The sequence below is a fragment of the Echinops telfairi genome, unplaced genomic scaffold (assembly GCF_000313985.2).
Source record: "Echinops telfairi isolate 266 unplaced genomic scaffold, ASM31398v2 ScPeMD7_19;HRSCAF=73, whole genome shotgun sequence".
NCBI lineage: Eukaryota > Metazoa > Chordata > Mammalia > Afrosoricida > Tenrecidae > Echinops > Echinops telfairi.
In genome coordinates this window covers 4875979-4898025 of record NW_022103916.1, presented here as the reverse complement: position 1 = coordinate 4898025, position 22047 = coordinate 4875979, and the positions used below count along the sequence as shown (strand labels likewise).

The window sequence follows — 22047 nt, the reverse complement described above, 5'->3', positions numbered from 1 at the left end:
GGGCGCTGTCTGGGAAGCCGTGCCCGCGCGCGGGAAAATGGGCCGCCGGGGACCGTTACTCGCCGCCTCGTGTCCACGCGAGACCCCGGAAAGGGAGGGGAGGAGGGAGGCTCGGCCCCTCGGGGCGCAGGGTGCCCCGCGGGCTGCTCGGCCGGAGGAGGACGGAGGCGGCGCAGGGGAGCGGCGGGTGGGCAAAGGGGCACTGGCAGGAGCCGAGGCGCCTCGGGCTCCGGGCAAGAGGCCCGCGGAGCCAGCAGCTGCCCACGGCCGCCCGTGGGCACCTCTGGCCGTGGGGCTCACGGGGCTGGGCCGGGGGAGCCGCGCTTGGGCAGCGGTCCAGACCTGCCTAGGTGGAGGAGGGACGCGGCCACGCAGTCATTTCGGAACGCTCGCCAACCAGTGTCTGTAGGTTGACACACTGAGTCTTTTCAACTCGTCACTTGACCTGTGCCTGCTTTCTGTCATGGGAGGCCCAGCGTCGAAACGATCTGCACACGATGATCTAAGAGGAGGCTGCCTACACCTGGAATAAGGGTTTTGGGGGAAAAGATTGGATAAAAATGGCTTCTGAAAGAAAGGCCAGAATCAAATTGTCTTTTTTCAAGTCTTCATTGCTTTTTCTCCCCCCTCCCTTTTTTAAAAAAAATGTCATTTTATTGGGGGCTCGTACAGCTCATCACAATCCATCCATTCGTGTCAAGCACATTTGTACATATGTTACCATCATCCTTTTCAAAACACTTTCTACTTGAGCCCTTGGTATTGGCTCATTTCTCCCCCCTCCCTCATGAACCCTTGATAATGTATAAATTGTTTTTTCATAAGTCTTCATTTTTTAAAATTTGTGTCTTAAACACCCCCCCCCCAACGTTGGCAGTATATAACATTAATGTATATTATTCCTGAGGTAGGAAAAATGAAACCGCAGTCTGGTGGGAAAAAAAACTAACTGGGGTTTTTAAGGAGAAGTTTCCTGCAGTCTACCATCCCACATTCTCTGTACATTCCGAACCTGAAAACACAATTTTTTTTTTTCTGGAGAAGACCTGGTTAGTTTAATAAAAATGTGACCTCAGGGGATGGATTGTTTTGGTTCTAAATTTAAAGAGTGGCTCGGGGTGGTAGTCTCCCAGGAGTCCCAACCGGTCCTGTAAGTCTATGGGTTTTACAGGAATTTAAGGTTCTGTGCCCCATTTTCCTCTCACCCTGTCAAGACCCATCAACCTAGTCCTATTAGAACATTCTGTCTGGATCTTCGGGTCCCAAGAGGGGTGGGTGTGTCAGTCCTGCTTTTTTCTCCCAGTCTTTGATTTGTCTTCTGCCCCCTCCACCCCACTCCCCCCTAAAAAACCCCTCTAACTCACTGCCATTGAGTGGATGCCGACTCACAGCAATCCTGCAGGACAGGGGAGCGCAGCCCTGGTGAGTCTCCGGGGCTGTAGAAAGCCCCGTCTTGCTGCCGGTGGTTTACTACCAACCTTGCACATCGCAGGCCGGCACGGAACCACTGCACCACCGGGGCAGCAAGTCTTTTTGACTCTGGTTGAGTTAAAAACCCAAACCAAAAAAACCCATCGCCATCAAGTCGATTCGCCCCTACGGGAAAGAGTAGACCTGCCTCTTCCTGGCTCCTTAGAGACTTTACATCTTTAGGAGAGCAGAAATCATGCAGTAGTAGCTCATGACACCGCACTGGGGCTCCGGAAGAAGATTAAATGTATCTTTCCATTGGGTTTTTTTTTCCCCCTCCCAGTGGCGGGTTATTCGGAAGAAGGGAGAAAGACTGCCAGGCCTTTCTCCTGAAGCACCTCATTTAGAACGCAACCCGGTCAAGTTTTCCCCATTAGCTGCTGAGTGCCGCTCCCTGTTCTTGCCACGCAGCCCCCCCACCCCCCAAAAGAACTCTGGGCGGCGTCCAGCGTCCAGCAAATTCACCTGGCCGTGTGCTCCACTGCAGCTTGCTTTATGGACACAGATTCTTCGGATTTTCTGTCATTTTCCCAGGCCATAAAATATTCCTCTTTGGAATTCTTTTTTCAGTCCGTTAAAACTGTGAAGCCCTATTGTTAGCTCGTTAGAAAGCAGGCAGTAGGGGCTTAGCTGGGGGTCCAAACTAGGCACCATTTTGTAGATTCGGAAGCAAATTTAATGCCACCGTTTTCGATTTTTATTTCTCCTATTTAATGTGAAAATTCCTACTTTTGAGGTTGACAATTTAATGCATTTGATTTGGTAATATACGGTAACCCTGAAACTCACTGCCATTGAGTCAGTGCAGACTCAGTGACCCTATAGGGCAGAGTAGAATTGCCCCTGTGAGACTGTAATTATTAGTGGGAGCAGAGAGCCTCCGGTGTCTTTCTCTCATGAAGCTGTTTGAAACTGTTTCAAACTGCTGACCTTGTGGATATATATGGTAAGGAAATACAATGTATTTCTAGGTCCTTTCCCCTGAGAAAAACAAAAACAAAAAAAGGCACGCTAAAATGCCCATCCGCCCCCCCTCAAGTTCAGATTAGAGATTGTGGGTAGTCTTTCCAGTTTTGTCTTTGCTTTGTGTCCAGGGGGTCTTAATCCTATCCCACCACCCCCCTTCCTCTTGGGGTATAGTATCTTCCCTTCACCCTTTCATTTGCAAAGTGAGAAGAGTGATCAGATCCCAGACCCTTGGCAAATTTGCTAGACATTTTAACAAAGAGTAGAAGGAATTTGAAGCTCTGGAAATCAGTTCTTTTGAGACAATTTGTGGGGCAAACCCAACTTTGAGGCCTTGCGCTCCAGTGGTAGCCTTGAACAGTGTGCCCTGGGGTCCAAGAAAGTAGCACATTTTACTTATGGAAAGGTCTTAGCTTTGGGAGAGGCCTGTGGATTGAGGTTGACTAACTCTGAGGTAGTCCTTGGAAAATCTCATGAAGATTTTGGGCCCTGGTCGCCCCCTGGGCTGACCAGGGCTACCCAGTAATAGTTCTCCTGCCCCCTTGTTCCAGCCTGCAGTGTGTGTTGCAAGTCTTCTTGGAATCAGCTACAGGACCTGTGCCGCCTGGCCAAGCTTTCCTGCCCTTCCCTGGGCATCTCCAAAAGGAACCTCTGTGACTTTGAAGTAGAGTACTTGTGTGATTACAAGAAGATTCGCGTGAGTCTGTGACCTTGGTTGGGGGGGGGGTGTTTCAAGGGAGTTGACTCCCTGTCTTTTTGCCCCCTCTGCATCCCCCTACTCTCATTGACTAGAACTGTCTCCAAAAGAAAATGCCTCCTTTGATCATAAAGATATTTCCTCCTTGTTTTTTATAGATGAGGTGACTGGCCTTCTGAGGGGCAGAGTGAATTCCCAAATAAGTCTTTCTTCCTACCTCCCTAGGAAGACAAACCAAATTCAAAGATTGAGAACAGTTCGTAGATGCTGAGTCCAGGAATAGAGATGATGATGGGTAACAGGTACTAAGTACCACTTCCTACAAAAGCTTCTTGAATTCCCCCAACTGTGAAGTGGGAACTGTTATCCTTGCTAGAGGAAGTGTGGTAAGGAGAGTTAAAGAGAATTAAAGCCTCTGTGCTTGGGCTCAAATCCGACTGTGTAGCCTCAAGCTACTAACCCAAACTCTATTTTAATGACCACATCTATAAAATGGAGATGATGACAATAGTATCTAGCTTAGATAGGGTTGTGAGGGATAAATTAGTTAATACTGCACAGAAATTGCTTAGACTGAGACTTGCTACATAATGCTAGGGGGGGAAAATGTTAGCTATTTTCTTACAGATGAGGAAATTGGCCCATTAAATCTAAATGACTTGCTGAAGGCCACCGGCTAGGGAGTGGCAGATCCAGGGTATCTTAATTCTAGAGTCTGTGCCAGAGAGGGGGAGGGTGGAAGCTGAGGGACGGGAGGGGGGTGTGTGTCAGATAAGCAATGGTGGTGGTAGCAGGGATGATGGTTTGAAGTGGTTGGATGCTGGAGGCATCTTGAGGGTGGGGCCAGCAGGATTTGCTGAAGGTTATACGGGAAGTGTAAGAAAACAACAGGCCAATGTGGACTTCAATATTTTGAGCCTGAACAGCTACAAGGATGGAGCTGATGTTTCCTGAAATGGAGAGGAGGATAGTAGAGGGAACAAGTTTGGGAGTTCTGATTAAAACTGTAATTTGGGCAGGTAATGGGTGGGCAAGTGGGGCTTGAGTTTAGTAATCCTAGCCTGGAGTTCTGGTAGTGCAGTGGGTTAAGTGTTGGGCTGCAAATTGACAGGGTAGTGGCTCCACAAGAGAAGAAGGCGCAAAAGCGTCCGTTTGTTTTGTTTGTCCTTCTTCCAGAACTTAGGCTTTCTAACCATTGTGTGGAGTCATTTTAGAAACTAGGGTTGAGGGATGTGTGGGCATGATCCCTTTGCTTTGGGGTGGAAGTCTCACGAGGGCTGGTCCGAGGGTCTCACCATGTCCCCCTGGCGCCCTTGTCCCCCTGGCCACCAACAGGAACAGGAATATTACCTGGTGAAGTGGTATGGATACCCAGACTCAGAAAGCACTTGGGAGCCACGGCAGAATCTCAAGTGTGTGCGCATTCTCAAGCAGTTCCACAAGGACTTGGAGAGGGAGCTACTTCGGCGACACCAAAGGTCAAGGTCAAAGCCACCCCGGCATTTGGACCCAAGCTTGGCCAACTACTTGGTGCAGAAAGCCAAGCAGAGGCGGGCACTGAGACGATGGGAGCAGGAACTCAATGCCAAACGTAGCCACCTGGGACGCATCACTGTGGAGAATGAGGTGGACCTGGATGGGCCTCCACGGGCCTTTGTGTACATCAATGAGTACCGTGTTGGAGAGGGCATCACACTCAACCAGGTGGCAGTAGGCTGTGAGTGCCAGGACTGTCTGTGGGATCCTTCTGGGGGCTGCTGCCCCGGGGCATCTCTGCACAAGTTTGCCTACAATGACCAGGGCCAGGTGCGGCTGCGAGCCGGGTTGCCCATCTACGAGTGCAACTCTCGCTGCCGCTGCGGCTATGACTGCCCCAATCGCGTGGTACAGAAGGGCATTCGCTATGACCTCTGCATCTTTCGCACGGATGATGGGCGTGGCTGGGGCGTCCGCACACTGGAGAAGATCCGCAAGAACAGCTTTGTCATGGAGTACGTGGGAGAGGTATGGAGATGGGCTTGTGCGTGTTTGTACAGCTCTTCCCACCGCGTGTTTCCAGTGTGTTTGTGTGCCCTGCTCTCCTCGCTGTGTTTGCCTTCATTTCCCCGTTTTTCCTCCAGTTAAGATCTGGAGCTTTGATAGGAACATTCTGGCAGGGTTAACACTCCAAAGCTGCTATACACAAGTATAGCCATTAAAATACTTCTAGGCTGGGCTGACTTCCTAGGGATCATTAGCAAAGAGGAAAAGGGGGGATTGAAATTCAGGCAGCATCCCTTTCACTGAGCCGTGTGGTCAGGCGCAGAGTTACATCCCCTGAAAAGGCACTTCCCAAAGGTGTCAGCAACCAACCAAGCAGTGTTTTACTCCTTGGTGCAAAAGGAACACCATTGGACTGGAGTAGAATGTCGACATCCTCTGAACAGAGCTTGGACTTGCGCTCCTCTACGGCGCAGGACACTGAGGAAAGGGAAGGTGTACTGTGGCAGGCTGGCCGGTGTAATGAACCACCCCTTAGTGGTTTCTCATTCTAGACGTTGGCTTGCTCGTGTAAGTAGCCAGTGTGTGGGTATTTGGATGGGCACTTAGAGGCCTATTCTGCCTTTGCTGTGTGCTTTAGAGGCTTTGAGTCTGCCACTAGATCTTCAGCATTGCTTGGAAGCTTGGTGAGGACATGGAGGATCAAGGGGAGGTTTGTAATGGATTTGGAGAGAGTGTATCACTTGGCAAGGAAGGCTGGGAAGTTCTCTTTAGCTGTGTGCCAAGAAGGAAAGTAAAGGAGGTTTGGGAAAACAAGTGCCTGCACAGATAGTGTCACGGTCTGAAGTTTTATTTCTCAACAAAGAGGTGGGACATGGTGGGCATTTTGAGTGGGCCAGTCCAGTCCTTTGTTGTCAAGCATGGGGATGGGGAAAGAGGGCATTTAGTTAGCATTCATGGACTTTGCTCACTTCCTGTGTGTGTCCTATCATGGTGAACACCCAAAGCACTTGCATGCATTGCTGTAGGTCCCTTATGGGCCTGGCATGGTTGAGAAGTGACAGGAACCGGTTTAAGGACACGCATACCTGAGGGTCCACACTGAACAACAGAGTAGAAAAAGTCGTACCCCCAAAGGGACAGGGACCATCTAGACTCAGGGCAGTCTGCATTTCACTGATGATCTGGAGGTGGTGATGGCCACACCCCACATATTCCAGACAAGTTCTTGGGCAGTCTGACTAGAAAGGAAATGTCCACATGCTGAATGACCCGGACAGCCTGGATGGAGGACGTGGAGGTGGCCACTCCTAGAGGATTCCTGACAGTATAAAGGAGGAAGAGGTGTCATTAGCAGAAGAGACCCTGAGGCTCTGATGAAACTGAGCTCTCACATTCCTCATGATCCTGGCCGATTGGAGGAGCAGATAGCTAGATTCCCATAGCATTTGGACCACTTCTGTCCTAAAGGGAGTCCAGAAGGGTAGTCATTGTCCTGATAGTCTGTAGGACAGCTCTCTCTAACTAGAACACAGGAGTCTGACATTTGAGTAAGAGAAGAAATCTATTGCCCACGAGCAGCCCCAGAGTCCTCTGGTCCTGCTATTTTTCTGGCTGCTCTTCCTCAGTGTCCTCACTCTACCCTGTACACGTCGGTTTCTAGGGACCCTCCCACTCCCTTTCCTACTCTACCATTTGTTGACCTCCCTCTCCCTCCAATCAGCATTAGTTCCTCTTGATGGTACCATAGACGCCTAGACCCTGCCAGAGTCGGTCTCATCTTCGGCCTCCCCTTCTGAAGAGGCAGTGTAGCAAAGTGGTTGCGAGTGTGGCCCCTGGAGCCAGACTGAGTATGAATCGCAGCTCTACCTCCTATCAGCAGTTATTTAACCTCCTTGTGTGTGGAGTTTCCTAATCTGTAAAATGGGAGCAGTAGTAGCAGCCGCCTCACTCACTTGCTCTAGGAATTGAGTTTTCAGTACAGACACAGCACTTTGAGTGTTCACTTCACTCTACACTTGCCCCCCCAAGCTGTCCTAGAATCTACACGGGGTGTTTGTGTTCATTCCTCTCTACCACCACACCAATAAATGTTCGTTCAACAAATGTTATCTGCTATGGTTCAAAATTCAGAAAACTCAAGATGCCCTGAAAACCAAAAGTTTTTTTATAGCCCCTTTAGCTATAAACAGAAGCCCTGATGCCACTGTCAGGTAAGCAATGGACTGCAAATCATGGTTCAAACCCACCAGCCACTCACTCCGAGGGAGAAAGATGAGGCTGGCTGCCCTCGTAAAGTTTTACAAAGCCTCAGAAGCCCTGTATAGGGTATCACTATGAGTCAGAATTGGCAGTGGGTTGACTATAAAACCCAACATGAACTAATATGAGTCTTTCCTAATCTCATTTCCTGTGGACATTAGTACATTCCACTGTAAAAGTACTTACTTGATGGCCCCATTCCTACTGGGGGTGTTAGGTGGCACAAGGCACCCATTCCCACCCCCTCCCCCATCTGTCCTCCGAGAATCTGCACGGGGTGCTTGTTTTCGTTCCTCTCCACCACCGCACCAACGGTTCCTTCCACTTCTTTGTCCCCTTCCACCTTCTGGTGCCATTCTCATGGGACATTCCCCACCCTCACCCAAAAGAGAGCAATAATTGTGGGTTTTATTGATTCGAAAACATGGCATTTTCTTCATATTTTAACATCTCTGAGATTAAGCAAGTCTTATTTGATTCCTAAAATCATTCTAATTGGCAGTTTTCCCTTTCTTTGTGAAAGACACAGACTAAAGATGCAGCTTAGATTTGCAAACAACTCAACACTGCTCAGTGCCCAAACTAAAGTAAAACAAAACCTGCCCATCCATCATCTTGTTGGATCTTTCCAACAAGTTGGGATTGAATTTGTTGGGATTGTCATCATTGTCCCTTCCTACAGATATGAAAACTGAGCCCCAGAAAGGTGTAATAACTTGCTCAGCTCAGTTACAAAGCTAGGTTAAAAAATAAAGGCCCAAGTGTCTAAAACTGGTGCTCTGCCAGACCTGTTGGGCTTTATTTGTTTTTGCTTGAAGAAGTAGGCACAGAGAATAGACATGTCAGGGTCCCATTCCCAGAAGCTGGTAGAAGAACAACCATGGTCCAAGTCTCACATGCCCTGCTCATGTGAGCACCCTTTCCAAGCTGCCAGCTTCTACCCTGTCTCCCTCAGTGACTAGAGAGCTCCTAGGGAATAGGGACATGGGCTGGTTTGTTCCCGGGTAGACTAGCCATTACAAAATGGGACTGAACAGAAGACAGAGGGAAGAAACAGTTTTGTGCCCTGGAGGCCTCACAGTACGGCTGACTCTTGGGCAAGTAGGGGCAGAACGGGTGGGAAGATGGAGACTGGGAAGGGAGGTGAGGCCATGCCCTTTGAAGTGAGGAAGGGCCAACATTAAACACTTATCTCAGGCTCCACTTAGTGTGCTCATGGTCCCGTGAGTAGCTGACCCATGACCCCAGTGCTTAGTTAAATGTGGCCAGCTGCTAGACCGGTGGAAATTGAGAGGTTCAGGAAAAGGGCTGCATAGAAGTAGCATCTGTCGCTTCAGAGAAGAGTTTGTATTCTTAGGAAGGTGCAAAGAGAGTGACTTTGGCACTCAAGATGCTGCTGTGGCTCCGGTGACCTCTCTCAGGAAAACATTCCCACACAGGTCTGCCATCAGTAGCTGTAGCAGTCACCTCTTCCTTCCACTTTCCCTCAATTTCCAAGCAGTTTACATATCTACAACTTGCACCATGGATCTTTGAGTCCATCTTTTTTTGTCACTGGCTGCGACCCGAGAGCAGGGCAAACCCTGCTCCCTGAGTCTCCACCACTAGACTGTGACCCCTGAGGGCAGGGCCAGGCCTGGCCCCTGTGTCTCCCACTAGATCGACATTGAGGACTAGGACCCAGGCTAGTGTGGGTCTCAATAAAAAAGTTGTTGGATGGGTGAGTGAACAAAGTTTTGAGCCATGGAGGAGCCAGGACCCTCAAGGAATGGAGCTGCAGTGGGGTAGTGAGCCATGTGTCACGAAGGCAAGGTCTCGGGCTTATAAAGGTGCTGGCGATCAGCATTTGGCATGGAGCAGAGGCTGAAGGTGGTGATCTGAGAGGCAGGGAGGAGCCAGTGAGGACACGGCTGGCTAGCCTGTCTCAAGAAAATGAGAGTGGTCAAGACTAGAAGGGACAGACTGGAAAGTAGGAAGAGCGTCTTCTCTGATTGGCATGAGGGCTGCAATAGGGAGGGTTTATGGCCAGAGTTGGTAGTGGAGTTGTGGTTGGCAGTGAGTCTTCAAGGAAGGAAGAGGGAAGAAAGGGTGGAAAGCAGAAAGATGCCTGTAAGACACAGCATGGACTGAGGCTAGGTTGTTGGGCTAGCATAAAACAAACAAATAGCATTTACTCTGTCTACTGTGTGTGTTCTGGTCTGGTCCTGGTCTCTAAGGAGTGGTCAGCAAAGTAGGAGGAAACCTGGGAGAAGAAAAATAGGCCTGCACTGGGGTAACCCAGGCTGAAAGGGAGCCGACTCACAGAAGGACATGGGCGGTCACCAGAATGCTGTAGGAAGAGGAGCTATCAAGTGGAGGAGAGCTTAGGTGGATTGAGGTGACAATCCATGGACAGCATGTGGGTGGGTGGGTGGGTGAGGGTGTAGCAAGGACAGGTTAGGGCTAAGATAGAGAGGTAGCTGCGTGTTTAGAAAGACAGCTAGAGCCCAGGGTGGGGAGGAGGGTGACTGGGAAGACCTGTTCAGGGCTGTCTTATATGCTAGCTGTTGGCAGAAAACGGCCTGTGGACTAAAGGAAGAGCACCCCTGGTACTCCGCCTCTTGTTTCTTTCATTTTCTTGCTCTGTCACTCCGGTCTTTCTGTTAGGGTTGTGGCCTCAGCTTGTCTCAGGAGGGTCTATTAACTCTCTCAGGTTTTGAGCTATTCTTTAGACCCAGGTCTCCCTTGCTAAGATTCTGTCTGTGCTTCTCATCTCATTCTGTCTTTTTCTTCCTGAATCTTTCTCATTCGTTTGGGTCTCTTTCTCCCCTTGCTCTCTACTCTCGGCTGTCCACTCTGCTAGTTCCCGCTCTCACTCTCCTGCCTTGGATCACTGGGGTCTCTGCCTTTCCCCACTCTCAACAGTTCTGTCACACCCCGGAGCTCTTCCTTTTCTGCCTTTGCCCTGGGACTCCCTCACTGTCTCATGATGGGTCTCTCTTTCGTTGTACTTTGACTCTAGACTTTGCTCTCTCTCACATATACTGTAGTGCAGGCTGACTCTTACATACTCAAGTCATTCTCTTGGTTGGTGTCTCTCTGGGTCCTTCTTGCTTGGCCCCAAGGGCACCACAGGCTCTGAGGATCCCAAGGCCATTCTGGCTGGGCAGTAGGAGGTGGACTTTTCTTTAACTGGACCTTTTGGCCAGCTTCCACGAGCTATTCGGAGACTTCCACATGACCATTTAGAAGCCTGAGGAGTGGGCAGGTGGGTGGGGCTGGCCCCATAAGAAGGGCTCATTTCAGTGCCTTCCAGACCCTGTTCGTTGTTACCCAACTCCCACATGTCCTTGTCTTGCGTCATCGTCATGTCCTTGCCCCTCCAGTCTACCACACGGGCTGTGCTGGCCTCTCTGAGACCTTGAAGATAACCTCCCTTCCCCTATGGCCCTTTCCCCAGATCATTACCTCAGAGGAGGCGGAACGGCGGGGCCAGATCTATGACCGCCAGGGCACCACCTACCTCTTCGACCTGGACTATGTGGAGGATGTGTATACCGTCGACGCTGCCTACTACGGCAACATCTCCCACTTTGTCAACCACAGTGTGGGTACCCCCGCAGGTGGGCAGGTGGGGTAGGCTGGGACCCCACCTCACTTTCCTACTGTTCTTTCTTGCCAGTGTGACCCGAACCTGCAGGTATACAACGTCTTCATAGACAACCTTGATGAGCGGCTGCCACGCATTGCTTTCTTTGCCACAAGGACCATCTGGGCAGGCGAGGAGCTCACCTTTGATTACAACATGCAAGGTGGGGGTGGAAGGGATGGAGCGTGGGCACACCATGGCATGGGACAGGAAGACCCTCCCCCAAGGCACACCAGTACCCCAGAAAACCAAGGGAGAAGCTTTAGCTGGAGCTTTAAGATGCTCTTCCTGGCTTCTCAGTCTACCATCTGGATTCCTGGGTCCCTGCTCACCTCCTGGGGCCTCATTCTCAGGCCCTAGAACCAAGTCTGAGACCCTCATACCAGCTTCTCCCGAGGCTTCTTTGGGGGGATGTTTGGGCTCGAGTTAAGATACTCCTCTTGATCCTAGTCTTCTCTCTCAAATGCCCGTGGTCCCAACCCTTCCTCACTCCTAACCCCTTTGGACCTTCCCTTTCCCAAGCCTCTAGTTGCTCCTGTGGCAGCCCCCTCCCGGATAAATTACCTCTGGAACACTCAGAGGAAGATCCTTGGCAGGAGACTTAAGATACTCTTTGGATGCCTACTTGTCCTCCATTCCTGACCTCTGTCCGACAGGCCCTTCTGGTTTCTACTAGATGGACCCTACCATTCTCCTTAACCCCTGGCCTTTTCCCAACATGGGTATACCCTTACCCCAAGCCCCTAATCTTAAGACCCGCTGCTTAACCCAAATCCCAGCCCCAAAGATCTCTGGGTCTCTTGGGGAAAGGGTAGTAGGAAGCTTCACCTAGACATTCTAACAAGTCCTCTCCTGCCCTCCTCCCTCCCTGGCTATAACTTCGCAGTGGACCCCGTGGACATGGAGAGCACCCGCATGGACTCCAACTTTGGCTTGGCTGGGCTCCCTGGCTCCCCCAAGAAGCGGGTCCGTATTGAATGCAAGTGTGGAACTGAATCCTGCCGCAAATACCTCTTCTAGCCCTTAGAAGTCTGAGACCAGGCTGACCGTGAGGGCCTGATGCCTTCTGCCCACATGCCCACTGCTGCCCTCCTGTCAGAGGAATAACTTCTAGGGCCTCCTGCTTGCCGCTGCTTGCCCCCACGTGCTCCCTGCTCAGGGCTGTGGGCTGCGGTAAGGACTGACTCCAGGAGTCCCCTTCTCCCCATTCCAGCCACATCTGTGGGCTGCACTTAAACCCCTTGCCCACCTTCAGAAGTCATTTTTCTACACCAAGACTTTCTATAGTTGAGATCGATGGCTTATCAAGGAGGTCCAACGGGGAGAAATTCCATCCCAGTCCGAGACTAGAAACAATGTTTTTGTTTTTGCACTGCTTCTGCCTGGAGCTAGAGGGGTCTGTTGCAGGCCTCCTCCCTACTGCCCCAGGGGTGTGGGGAGACAACCCCAGAGCAGGCAGATCTAGTCAGGGCTCAGAATTCCCAGACCAACTCACTGGTCTCGGAGCCAGTTTTGTTAGTGAAAGAAAAAGTATTCCCAGGGCTGGGGCCATGGCTGTGATCTCCATGTGCTCACAGTGATGTTCGTGTCGGCTCTGGCAGCTGTGAGAGTACTTCCTTAGTGCCACCTCATCTGAGAAGTGGGTACCCACCTGCCACTGGACTGAGCACTGGGTGTCTGTGATCCACTGACAATTTTCAGTAAGTCAGCCCCACATTGTCTATCCTCTGAGGTGGGGCTGGGGCTGAGCGCTGCCTTAAGAGGGGCCAGGGAAGGCCCCTGGGATCTTAGGACATCTGACAGTGCGGGGAACCCAGAGTTGAGGTGTGATGACCACTGGGTCTACTTGAAGCTGGAACCAGGACCTAGGTAGGCCATAGATAGCACTTAGGATAATAGTGTGCATTGGTAGAGTGCTCGTGAGTGCCAGGCACAAGGCAGAGCACCTGATCCACGTGGATTGTCTCAGGGAAGCCTTGAAAACCACAGAGTTGGATCCCAGGAAAGAGGGCCCGATTGGCAGAAGGGAAAGACCGACTGCCTACAGATATACAGAGCGTTGAGGTTCTGTTGGTTGCATTGCCCCTTGTTTTCCCCATGAGGTTTTCTCTAGGAAGCCCTCCGTGACTATCTATGCCCAGTGTCCCTGCGTGAGGCTGTGTGCAGCTGTGTGCCCTCCCTCCAGATGGCAGATCCATGTCTGTGCGTCCGTCCTCACCCATTCTTACCGTGAGACTGACTGAGACATGGACTGAGTCTGGGTCTCCTGTTTGTATAGGCCTCCCCCTGCCACCACCATGAATCTGGCATCAATAAAGTAACTTGTTTTAACAAACCAAGATGTGGGGTATTGTATACTGTGGGTGAGCAGCTGAGATCTGTGGTTGTCCAGGAACATGTTCTCCAAACCTCAGCCATTGGATGATAATCTCAAGTTCCTGCCACCACAGTGTCACTTGCACCACCATCTATATCACATCTTGACTGAAAATAAACTTGCATAAAGCTTCATTTTAAAAGTTTAAGTTTTAGAGTGCACCAAATATATATAGCAACTCTAACTAAAGGGAAAAAGCATTTGCCACGGCAAAAATAACTAACCAGGAAAATAAGTACGAAAAATGTGATCAGATTTTAGTTGGGCCCTTCTGGCTCTCAGAGGTGGCTCTGGTCTCAAAGCCTGCCTACTGCAGCCAAAGAGAAAAGGTCTATGTGTGCTAAGGAAGCTTTCTGCAGATCCTTGGTGAGTACCCATGTGTGCCAGGGTGGAGGGTGAACAGTCAGGCCATTTCACCTAAAAAGACTGATGTGATGTCATCACCCCTCAGCCTGAGCTACTAGTACCCTAGCTGCTGCTCCCAACTCCTTGCATGCTGTGACAGACACTCAAATATTCCAGAGACCTCACACAGGGGAACCTACTGCCAAACACTTCAGAGACTGACAGACAGACACATAGATACCTCACAACCTCATAGAGCTATACCCTCAGATCTCTCAAAGACACTTGTTCAAAGATCTCATATCTAGTCAAACCCCAAGTACTTCTCAGGCTGCACTCTTAACGATGGCACGCAGGCTACCAACACAGCCCAGAGAGCTCATCTACTGCTTGATACACTGGGGTTCCAACCCCAAACACATCAGTGAGCTTGCCCCAGGAACAGAGATGCCCACAAACATCTCTGACCTCACAGCTGGGGAAAGCCCTACCCAAACTGTGTGGGCCCTTCACACCCTGGTTACTGACATTCAGGCAGCTCAGAGATCTCCCATTCTCGGACAGACCTCCAAGTAGCTAAGAGTTCACATCCTGGACGCTGAGCCCTAAACGATTCCAGAACCTCATACCTTGGGCACGAACCCCCAGAGCTCAGAGACACACTGGGAAAGATGGAGGCTACTGTGTCCTGTGCCATGAACCAATCAGTGTATCAAAACGTGGACACAGAGCCCAAGGGTTTAGAGACCTCGAAGCCTGGAAACAGGCCTGTGAAGAGAGCTCACTCTGCGAAGCAGACCTCTAGACAGTTCTAAAGACTTCACCATTGACACAGTGTAGAGTAAGGACACCTTAAGACAGTGGTTCTCCACCTGTGGATTGCGACCCCGTTGGGGGTCGAGCGACCTCTGAGAAAGGGTCGCCTAAGACCATCGGAAAACACATATTTCCGATGGTCTTACGAACCAAGACACCACTCCTCTATCTGTCTCCAGGTGGGTCCACCCACAGGCAGAGACGCGCACATACCAATACCCAGCATGAAGACTGTTACCCATGCTACACCATGCTTCAAGACAAAATTTCATGTATTTGTCATTAGAAGTAAATATTTCACAATATATAATTACATATTGTTTTTGTGATTAATCACTATGCTTTAATTATGTTCAATTTGTAACGATGAAAATACATCCTGCATATTAGATATTTACCTGACGATTCGTAACAGTAGCAAAGTTACAGTTATGAAGTAGCAACGACAATAATCTATGGTTGGGGGGCTCACCACCACAGGAGGAACTGTATGAAAGGGTCGCAGCATTAGGAAGGTGGAGAACCACGGCCTTAAGACTATGCAACACTTCAGAGACCTGGTGCTTTGTAACCCAGATATGCAGAGTGCAGGCACCTGAAAACCTGAGCACAGACCCCCACAAAGCTGAGGCTTCATCCCCAGTGCGCAGGTCCCGGAATAGATCAGAGACTCCATAACCACAGCTAAGGACCCAGCAACTGCTCAATGGGGGTAACAATAGAGAGTTCACATTCTAGGTCACCAGACTCTGCAGGGAGGGATCTCTTAGCCTGGAGTAGAATCCTAGAGAGCTCAGGACACAGACCTTAAAACAACTCAGTGACCTCCCACCCTAGAAACATTCCAGTCCGGAGACATCATCTACTGGATCCCCTTTCCCCAACAGTCCAGAGGCCACACCTTTTGGTTCACAGGCTCCAGTAGGGCTTGGAGAACTGGCCATCTGGACAAAATCCTCTTGAGGAAATGGCATGGGGGCCATGCCTGACATCCTCTGGCTTTTACTAGGGGGAAGGAGAATCCAACGTCACACCAGCCCAAGGCTGATTCCGATGAGGCAATGATTAGACATCCTTCCCACAGCACTCCACTTCTCTGCTGGGCTTGATAATCCATTGTAATGGCCATATAACTTGGACTGCTCACAGTCATGGGGTTTATAAGGGAAGTTAGCAGGTAATAGCGGGCCAAGATAAGAAAACATTACGGATACGGTCCTTTTGTCTGCAGTGCCTTAGTCACGCTAGCACACATGATCCTCCGCTGCTGTGCCACAAGGCCCCTTAGTCTCTGCCCTGCTTGGGCAGGTGTTACGGAACTCCTTTAGTGAGGATGAATGCCCAAAGGGTCCCCCCCACAGCAAGCCAGCCTTCTTCACGAAGACACTCAGCATTACTCATTCTGAGAGCCAAGAAGCTGGATGCCCGGCCTCCACTACAGGCAGGGGGCTTGAACACACTCACTAGTGGCTCTTTTAGCTTGGTGGTCATGGAACTCTTCTCCTTGCTTCTCTTCTACCCAGAGGAATGGCAAAACTGACTAATCTGAATGAGTGTTACAAAGACCATGGATAGAAGACCCAGAGTAAGTCATTTCACGTCACCACTCCTCTACTTAGCTTAGAAATTTCACTTCCTGTGTTATAGGCCCCAAATCTGAGAAGCCTCATTCAGAACTCAAATCTCCAAATAGCTCCGAATCTTCATACTCTAAATATGGACACTACCTACCCCCGCAATCCCACTGCCAAATGAATATCACATCCTGGCCTCAGATCTCAAGACCATGCCAGGAACTCACACTTTGGACTTATGTCCAGATAAAACTTAAATACCCAACACCCCTGGACACATCCCCAAACCATCTGGAAACCTCACATACTGGGTAAGATCTACCACAGGGGACAGCCTCACAACTGGGATGCAGACTTCAAAACAGCTTAGGAACTCCATTGGTTTCCAAGTAGCTCAGAGAACTTACATCCTATAGTAGACACACAAAAACATGTGTTCCACATGCCCATATGGTTCAAGCACCTCACACGTGGAGATATAACACCCCCCCCCCCGGGAGTTAATTATCTTTACACCCTGAAAAGTAAGCCTACAAACAGGCTAGAGATCACCCATATCAGACATGTGATGACAAGATGGTCTAATTTAACAAACCTTACACCCCTAGGACACAGACTCCCAAACATCGCAGAGGCCTAACAACCTCAGAGACCTAGCATGGACCCCTAAGCACCTGAAAGATGCCGTAAACCAGGCGTCCTCAAACTACGGCCCACAGGCCACATGCGGCCCGCCGAGGACATTTATCTGGCCCACCAGGTGTTTTTGCCCCACTTGTTTTTTAACTTCAAAATAAGATAAGTGCAGTTTGCATAGGAATTTGTTCATAGTTTTTTTTTTAAACTATAGTCTGGCCCTCCAATGGGTCTGAGGGACAGTGAACTGGACTCCTGTTTAAAAAGTTTGAAGACCCCTGCCGCAAACTCACAGAGTTCCAAACCACTTGGAAACCCCAAACACTGGAAAACAACCAATCAAACCCATTGCCAATGAGTTGCTTCCCACTCATAGAACAGAGCCGAACTGCTCCCTGGGGCTTCGGAAGCTGAAATCGTATTCTGCATGCCTAGCCTGAGTGGTAACCATCGATTCTGTTCCTGGATTGCACCCCGTTGCACCTTAAACCATTTCACTGTAAGTAAGGTCTGCGAGTTCTTGTGTGTTTGATGGATTATCAAACACAGAAGAGAAGTAGAGAGTGCCAGGGGAGAGAAGGCTGTTGTCAGAATTAGTTAGAAAATAACACTGAAATGAAAAGGTTGGAGGGTGAAGGCTGTCTGACCTCCACCTCATAGGAATCTGCTTCAAGCGGATAATGACATTACCCCCGCCCCCGAGTTAGATATATTATGAGGTGATCATGACCGTTTTATGTTGGACATTGGGCTCAAAATAGTTCAGAGAGGGACACCCTGAGTACAGACACCTAAAGAGATCAGACACCCTTATATGAGGGTCACAGACACACCACCACCTCCACCCCAAACAGCTCTGACATCTCAGGCTCCTAAATAGTTCAGAGAGGCCCCTTGGAAAGAGTGGGTTTAGGTTCATGTGGGAGCTGAGGGGCCCTCCAGCTACCTGCGTCCTACAGACCCAGCAGTCATGGCAGACAGCACACTGATGCTCACCTATCCTGACCAGAGCCTTGTGTCAGTGATCTCATGGACATGACACGGCACTTCCAGCAACACACAGACAAACAGGAGCCCATGATCACCTGGATCCTGTGGGTGTACCACCAATGGGGCCATGTCCTGTCCCTGACCTTAGGGGAGCTGGCCATCCTGGGCAAAATGTCTAGTGACCAGCAGACCCTGTGGGGTGGTTGCCAGTCACTGCTCACCTGGCTGCTAAGGGCCTGGTGCCAGCAATGGTCATCCTTCCTGGACTTTGAGGCTGGTGAGGTGGCCCCCTGGCCCTGCTGGAGGACGGCATGCAGTTGGTGCACAAGCTGGACATGTTCATTTGGATGTACCAGGACCTGCCTGCCACCATGCAGCACCCCAAGGGCATGCCCTTCACCCATGACCTGCAGAGGCACCTGCTGACAATGGCCCCCGAGGAGCTGTGGCCACCACTTCTTGTCATGGTGGCAGTCAAAGGTCAGCTGGTGAAGTGATGAAGGCATTCCAGATCTTTGAAGAGGAACACGAGAGCCAGCCCTGCTGCCCCAGGTCCTGCTGGAGCCCAGGCTTCGGCTGGCCATTGGGAAGCCCGGGGGCAGGTAGGGAAGCAGGGCACCAAGGCACTCTGGAGATGTACCTCAGAGAGGCCAAGATTAGCCTAGGCCACCCTGCCCATGGGCCACCTGAGAAGCAGTCTCTGCCTACACCCTGCAAAGACTCAGCCTGCTGGGAGAAGCCACCCAAGAGCTTTAGTTAGCCAGCCCTCATGCCATGCGCTGCTACACTGAGACCATCCAGTTTAGGGCTTGTTGATGGCAAGAGAGGGGAGATGGACAAGTAGTGTGTATGGAAGGTGGGCAGGAATTGGTCCCTGTATAGCCACAGCCAATGGACAGAAGATCCTCAGATTTGGAGGAGAGGTTGGGAGAGGGTTTTTTTTTTTTCTGTGTCAAGGGTCATTTATTACTCATAAGATTTTCTAAGAATTCTAAAATCCATGAAGAATATTTAAAACTTACAAACTCGCAAAATTATACTGAAGAGCAATTTAAGTTAAAGCATTTCCCTCTAATGAGAGAATTAAAAACTGCACATCTGCCTTGTGCTTTACAAGGGAAATATACATCCTGCTGATGTAGAATGGTCCTAACATCTGACAGTTAAGATGCCCCGTGAGGCTGCAGGGTGAACGCGATCACACCTTGCCTTTGATACGCTTCTGGCTGAGAATGAGAGGAGCTGACCGAAGAATTCGTCACCTAGTTCCACCTGTCAGTGTATGGTCTTTGTTCTAGAGTCCAAACAAGAGTCTCAAACGGGAAATCAGAATCGATCTGCTGCTCTGCTGGCCACCGCACGGATGTTGCCATAAACCTTTGATGGAGGATTTCCCAGAATGAGGTTGCAAATGGCAGTTCTTGCCATCTTGATGTTTTGGAAAGCGCCAAGAATGTGAACTTTCACATCCGCCAGGACAATCCGTGTCTGGGTCACGTTCTCAATGGTGAATTTGGTTTTCCCTCCTTTGCCAGCGATCCATCCGATTGCTCTCGGACACCCTGACACCCCTGGAGAAAGGCAAGAATGTCCATGCCCCACCAATGAGGGCATCATTGGCCAGAGCTTCAGAGCAGTGGACAAGAACCTGTGGGGGGTGAGATGCATAGCAAGTACCTTCTTTTAAAAAATTGAATCATTTATTTTCCATCACACCATAAATACACTAAAGTATGTAGGAGCTGCCCCCTGGTGCCCTGTCACTCACTGTGATTAATTTCCAAACGTGATGGTTCGGGATTATGTCAACTGGGGAAAGGTAGGGCTGGAGCTTTTGTATAAGCGAGAGAGACTAAGCAGAGTCAAATTCTCTTTCACCTTCTGCCAGAACTGGGGCTTGCGTCTGCTTCCTTGATTTCCTGCTGTGTTGCCTGCGGCAGCCTATCAATGGTAAGTTCATTTGCCCAACTCAGGATTCATTTACCTCTGCCTGTGCCCTCTTCCCCTCCTTTCTTCCCTGCCACCTCGGCGTCATCATCCTGCTTCCTGTTTGTCAGCTACCCACGTCAGGAGAAACCTGACTTGAACTGGTGGACTGAGAGTTTACCTACTTCCACAACGGTGTGAGCCTCTAGAAGTCTCTTTCTCTAGAGCAGTGGTTCTCAACCTTCCGAAGGCCGTGACCCTTTCATACGGTTCCTCATGTGGTGGTGACCTCCAACCATAAAATCATTTTTGTTGCTACTTCATCACTGTCATTTTGCTACTGTTATGAATCATCGTGTAAATATCTGATATGCAAGATGTATTTTCTTTTTTTTTTTTACATTTTATTAGGGGCTCATACAGCTGTTATCCCAATCCATACACACATCAATTGTGTAAAGCGCATTTGTACATCATTTCTCAAAACATTTTCTCTCCACTTAAACCCCCGACATTAGGTCCTCATGCAAGATGTATTTTCATTGTTACAAATTGAACATAATTAAACATAATTAAGGCATAGTGACTAATCACAAAACAATATGTCATTATATACTGTGAAATATTCATGGTCTTAGGCGACCCCTGTGAAAGGGTCATTTGGCCCCCAAAGGAGTCTTGACCCACAGGTTGAGAACCGCTGCTCTAGACAAGCACATACAAGCGTCCCTCGTTTGCTTCTCTAGAGCCCAGCCTAACACACCAAGTATGAACTTGTCAGGTGCAGTCCTATGTCTGGGGTTTTGTCTTGGCTCTAGACCATGTCTACAAGTGACAAAAAATGACAAAGATGCTTGGGGGACTTGCTCCTAATAGCCCGGCCTTGCTCATCTTGATCTCTATAATAAAAGCTTGTGCCTTAAAAAAATTAATAAATAACCAAATAGCTCTGAGACAGCGTACTGTGCAACCATGACTACCACAAAGTGGAGAGACTCTAGGCACTGGACACAAAGCTCAGAAAGCTTACTAACTGGCACACCATGTGCATCATGGCACAATTGTGCTCCACAGGCTTTTCAGGGGCTAGGTTTTCTGAAGTAGATTGCCAGGCCTGTTTTCTGAGGCCCCTTTGGGTGCATTCGAACCACCAACCTTTTGGTTTGCGAGCACAATGACTGCACTACCCACAGACTCCAACCCAGACCTTTTTACCCTGAAAATAAACCCGAAATGAGTCAGATACCACACATTGGGAGACTGAGTTCTTCCAAAAGGAATAGAAACTTCACCTCCCCACTTAATCATCCCAAATAAATAAATAAATAAATGAAAGGATAAGAAAAAAAATTAAAAAAAAGAAACTTCACCTCTCGAAATACATTCCAACCAGTTCGAGGAACTCCGATAACAAGAGTCTAAGGGCCATAGATCCTAAGAAACAGATGACCAGACAACCCAGAGACCCCACGATGTACACAGTCACCCCAACAGCTCAATGAACTCACCACCACAATTGTAGTCCGCTAAAAGCTCCGAGCTCTTGAATGCAGGATTTATAAATGCTTCTGAGACTCAGGACTGCAAAATACAGTTCTGAGAATTTCTATGCTGGAGACAGAGCCTCAAATAATTCAGAGACCTCAAATTGTGGACATACGCTGACAAACAGATCTGAGACCTCACATCCCAGGGCGTACACACAAGAGTAGCACAGATCATTGAAATGATAGGAAATACACCCCCCACACCCCCAAAGAACTGAGGCCTTTCACCCTGATGCACTCACAAAATGATTTTAAAACAAATACAAAACCCGCCAAGTCTGAGACCCCACATCTTGGGAAATACACCCACAAAGAGACCAGAGACCCAAATCCTAGGACACACACCTCCAAACAAATTGGAGGTCTCACACGTTGGGGGTCTCTGAGGAATAAACTCAGGAAGAGACCAGAAAGCTCAACCGTGAACATGCACACAGAAGTAGATCAGAGACTTCAAATCCTGTAACACACAGCCACACCCCCAAATAGGCAAGAGACCTTGCGAGCTGGAAATATACACAGAGCTACATGAGAGACCTGGGACACAAATCCAAAAGTAGCCACAGAACTCACGCCTTAGGTTGCGCACTCCCAAACACAACAGAGATACATACCCACAAAGGATCAGAGACCAGACACCCCTAGAGAGGTCAGACTCCCCCTCCCCCACCCCTCCGGGAATGCACTGAAAAAGAGCAGAGATGCACATTCTAGGAAATACTCGGATACCCTCACACCCTCAAAGAGAACAGACTTCAAACAGCAGGCCTGTTGAGTCAGTTCCAACTCACAGTGATCCTGCGTACGACAGAACGCAATGCTGTTGGGTCCTG

At 49.6% G+C, this 22047-nt stretch overlaps 1 protein-coding gene across 1 annotated transcript in view; it reads left to right on the top strand.

The window, feature by feature from the left end:
* SUV39H1 (SUV39H1 histone lysine methyltransferase) overlaps positions 1-13338 on the top strand; it is a 13671-nt gene extending 333 nt beyond the window's left edge. Inside the window, exons 2-6 of the mRNA XM_004713169.2 lie at positions 2988-3133; positions 4469-5137; positions 10815-10961; positions 11037-11166; positions 11890-13338. Coding sequence (XP_004713226.1) covers positions 2988-3133; positions 4469-5137; positions 10815-10961; positions 11037-11166; positions 11890-12023 — 1226 coding nt within the window. The 3' untranslated portion in view covers positions 12024-13338. The remainder of the gene's footprint in view (positions 1-2987; positions 3134-4468; positions 5138-10814; positions 10962-11036; positions 11167-11889) is intronic.
* The last annotated feature ends 8709 nt before the right edge of the window (positions 13339-22047 follow it).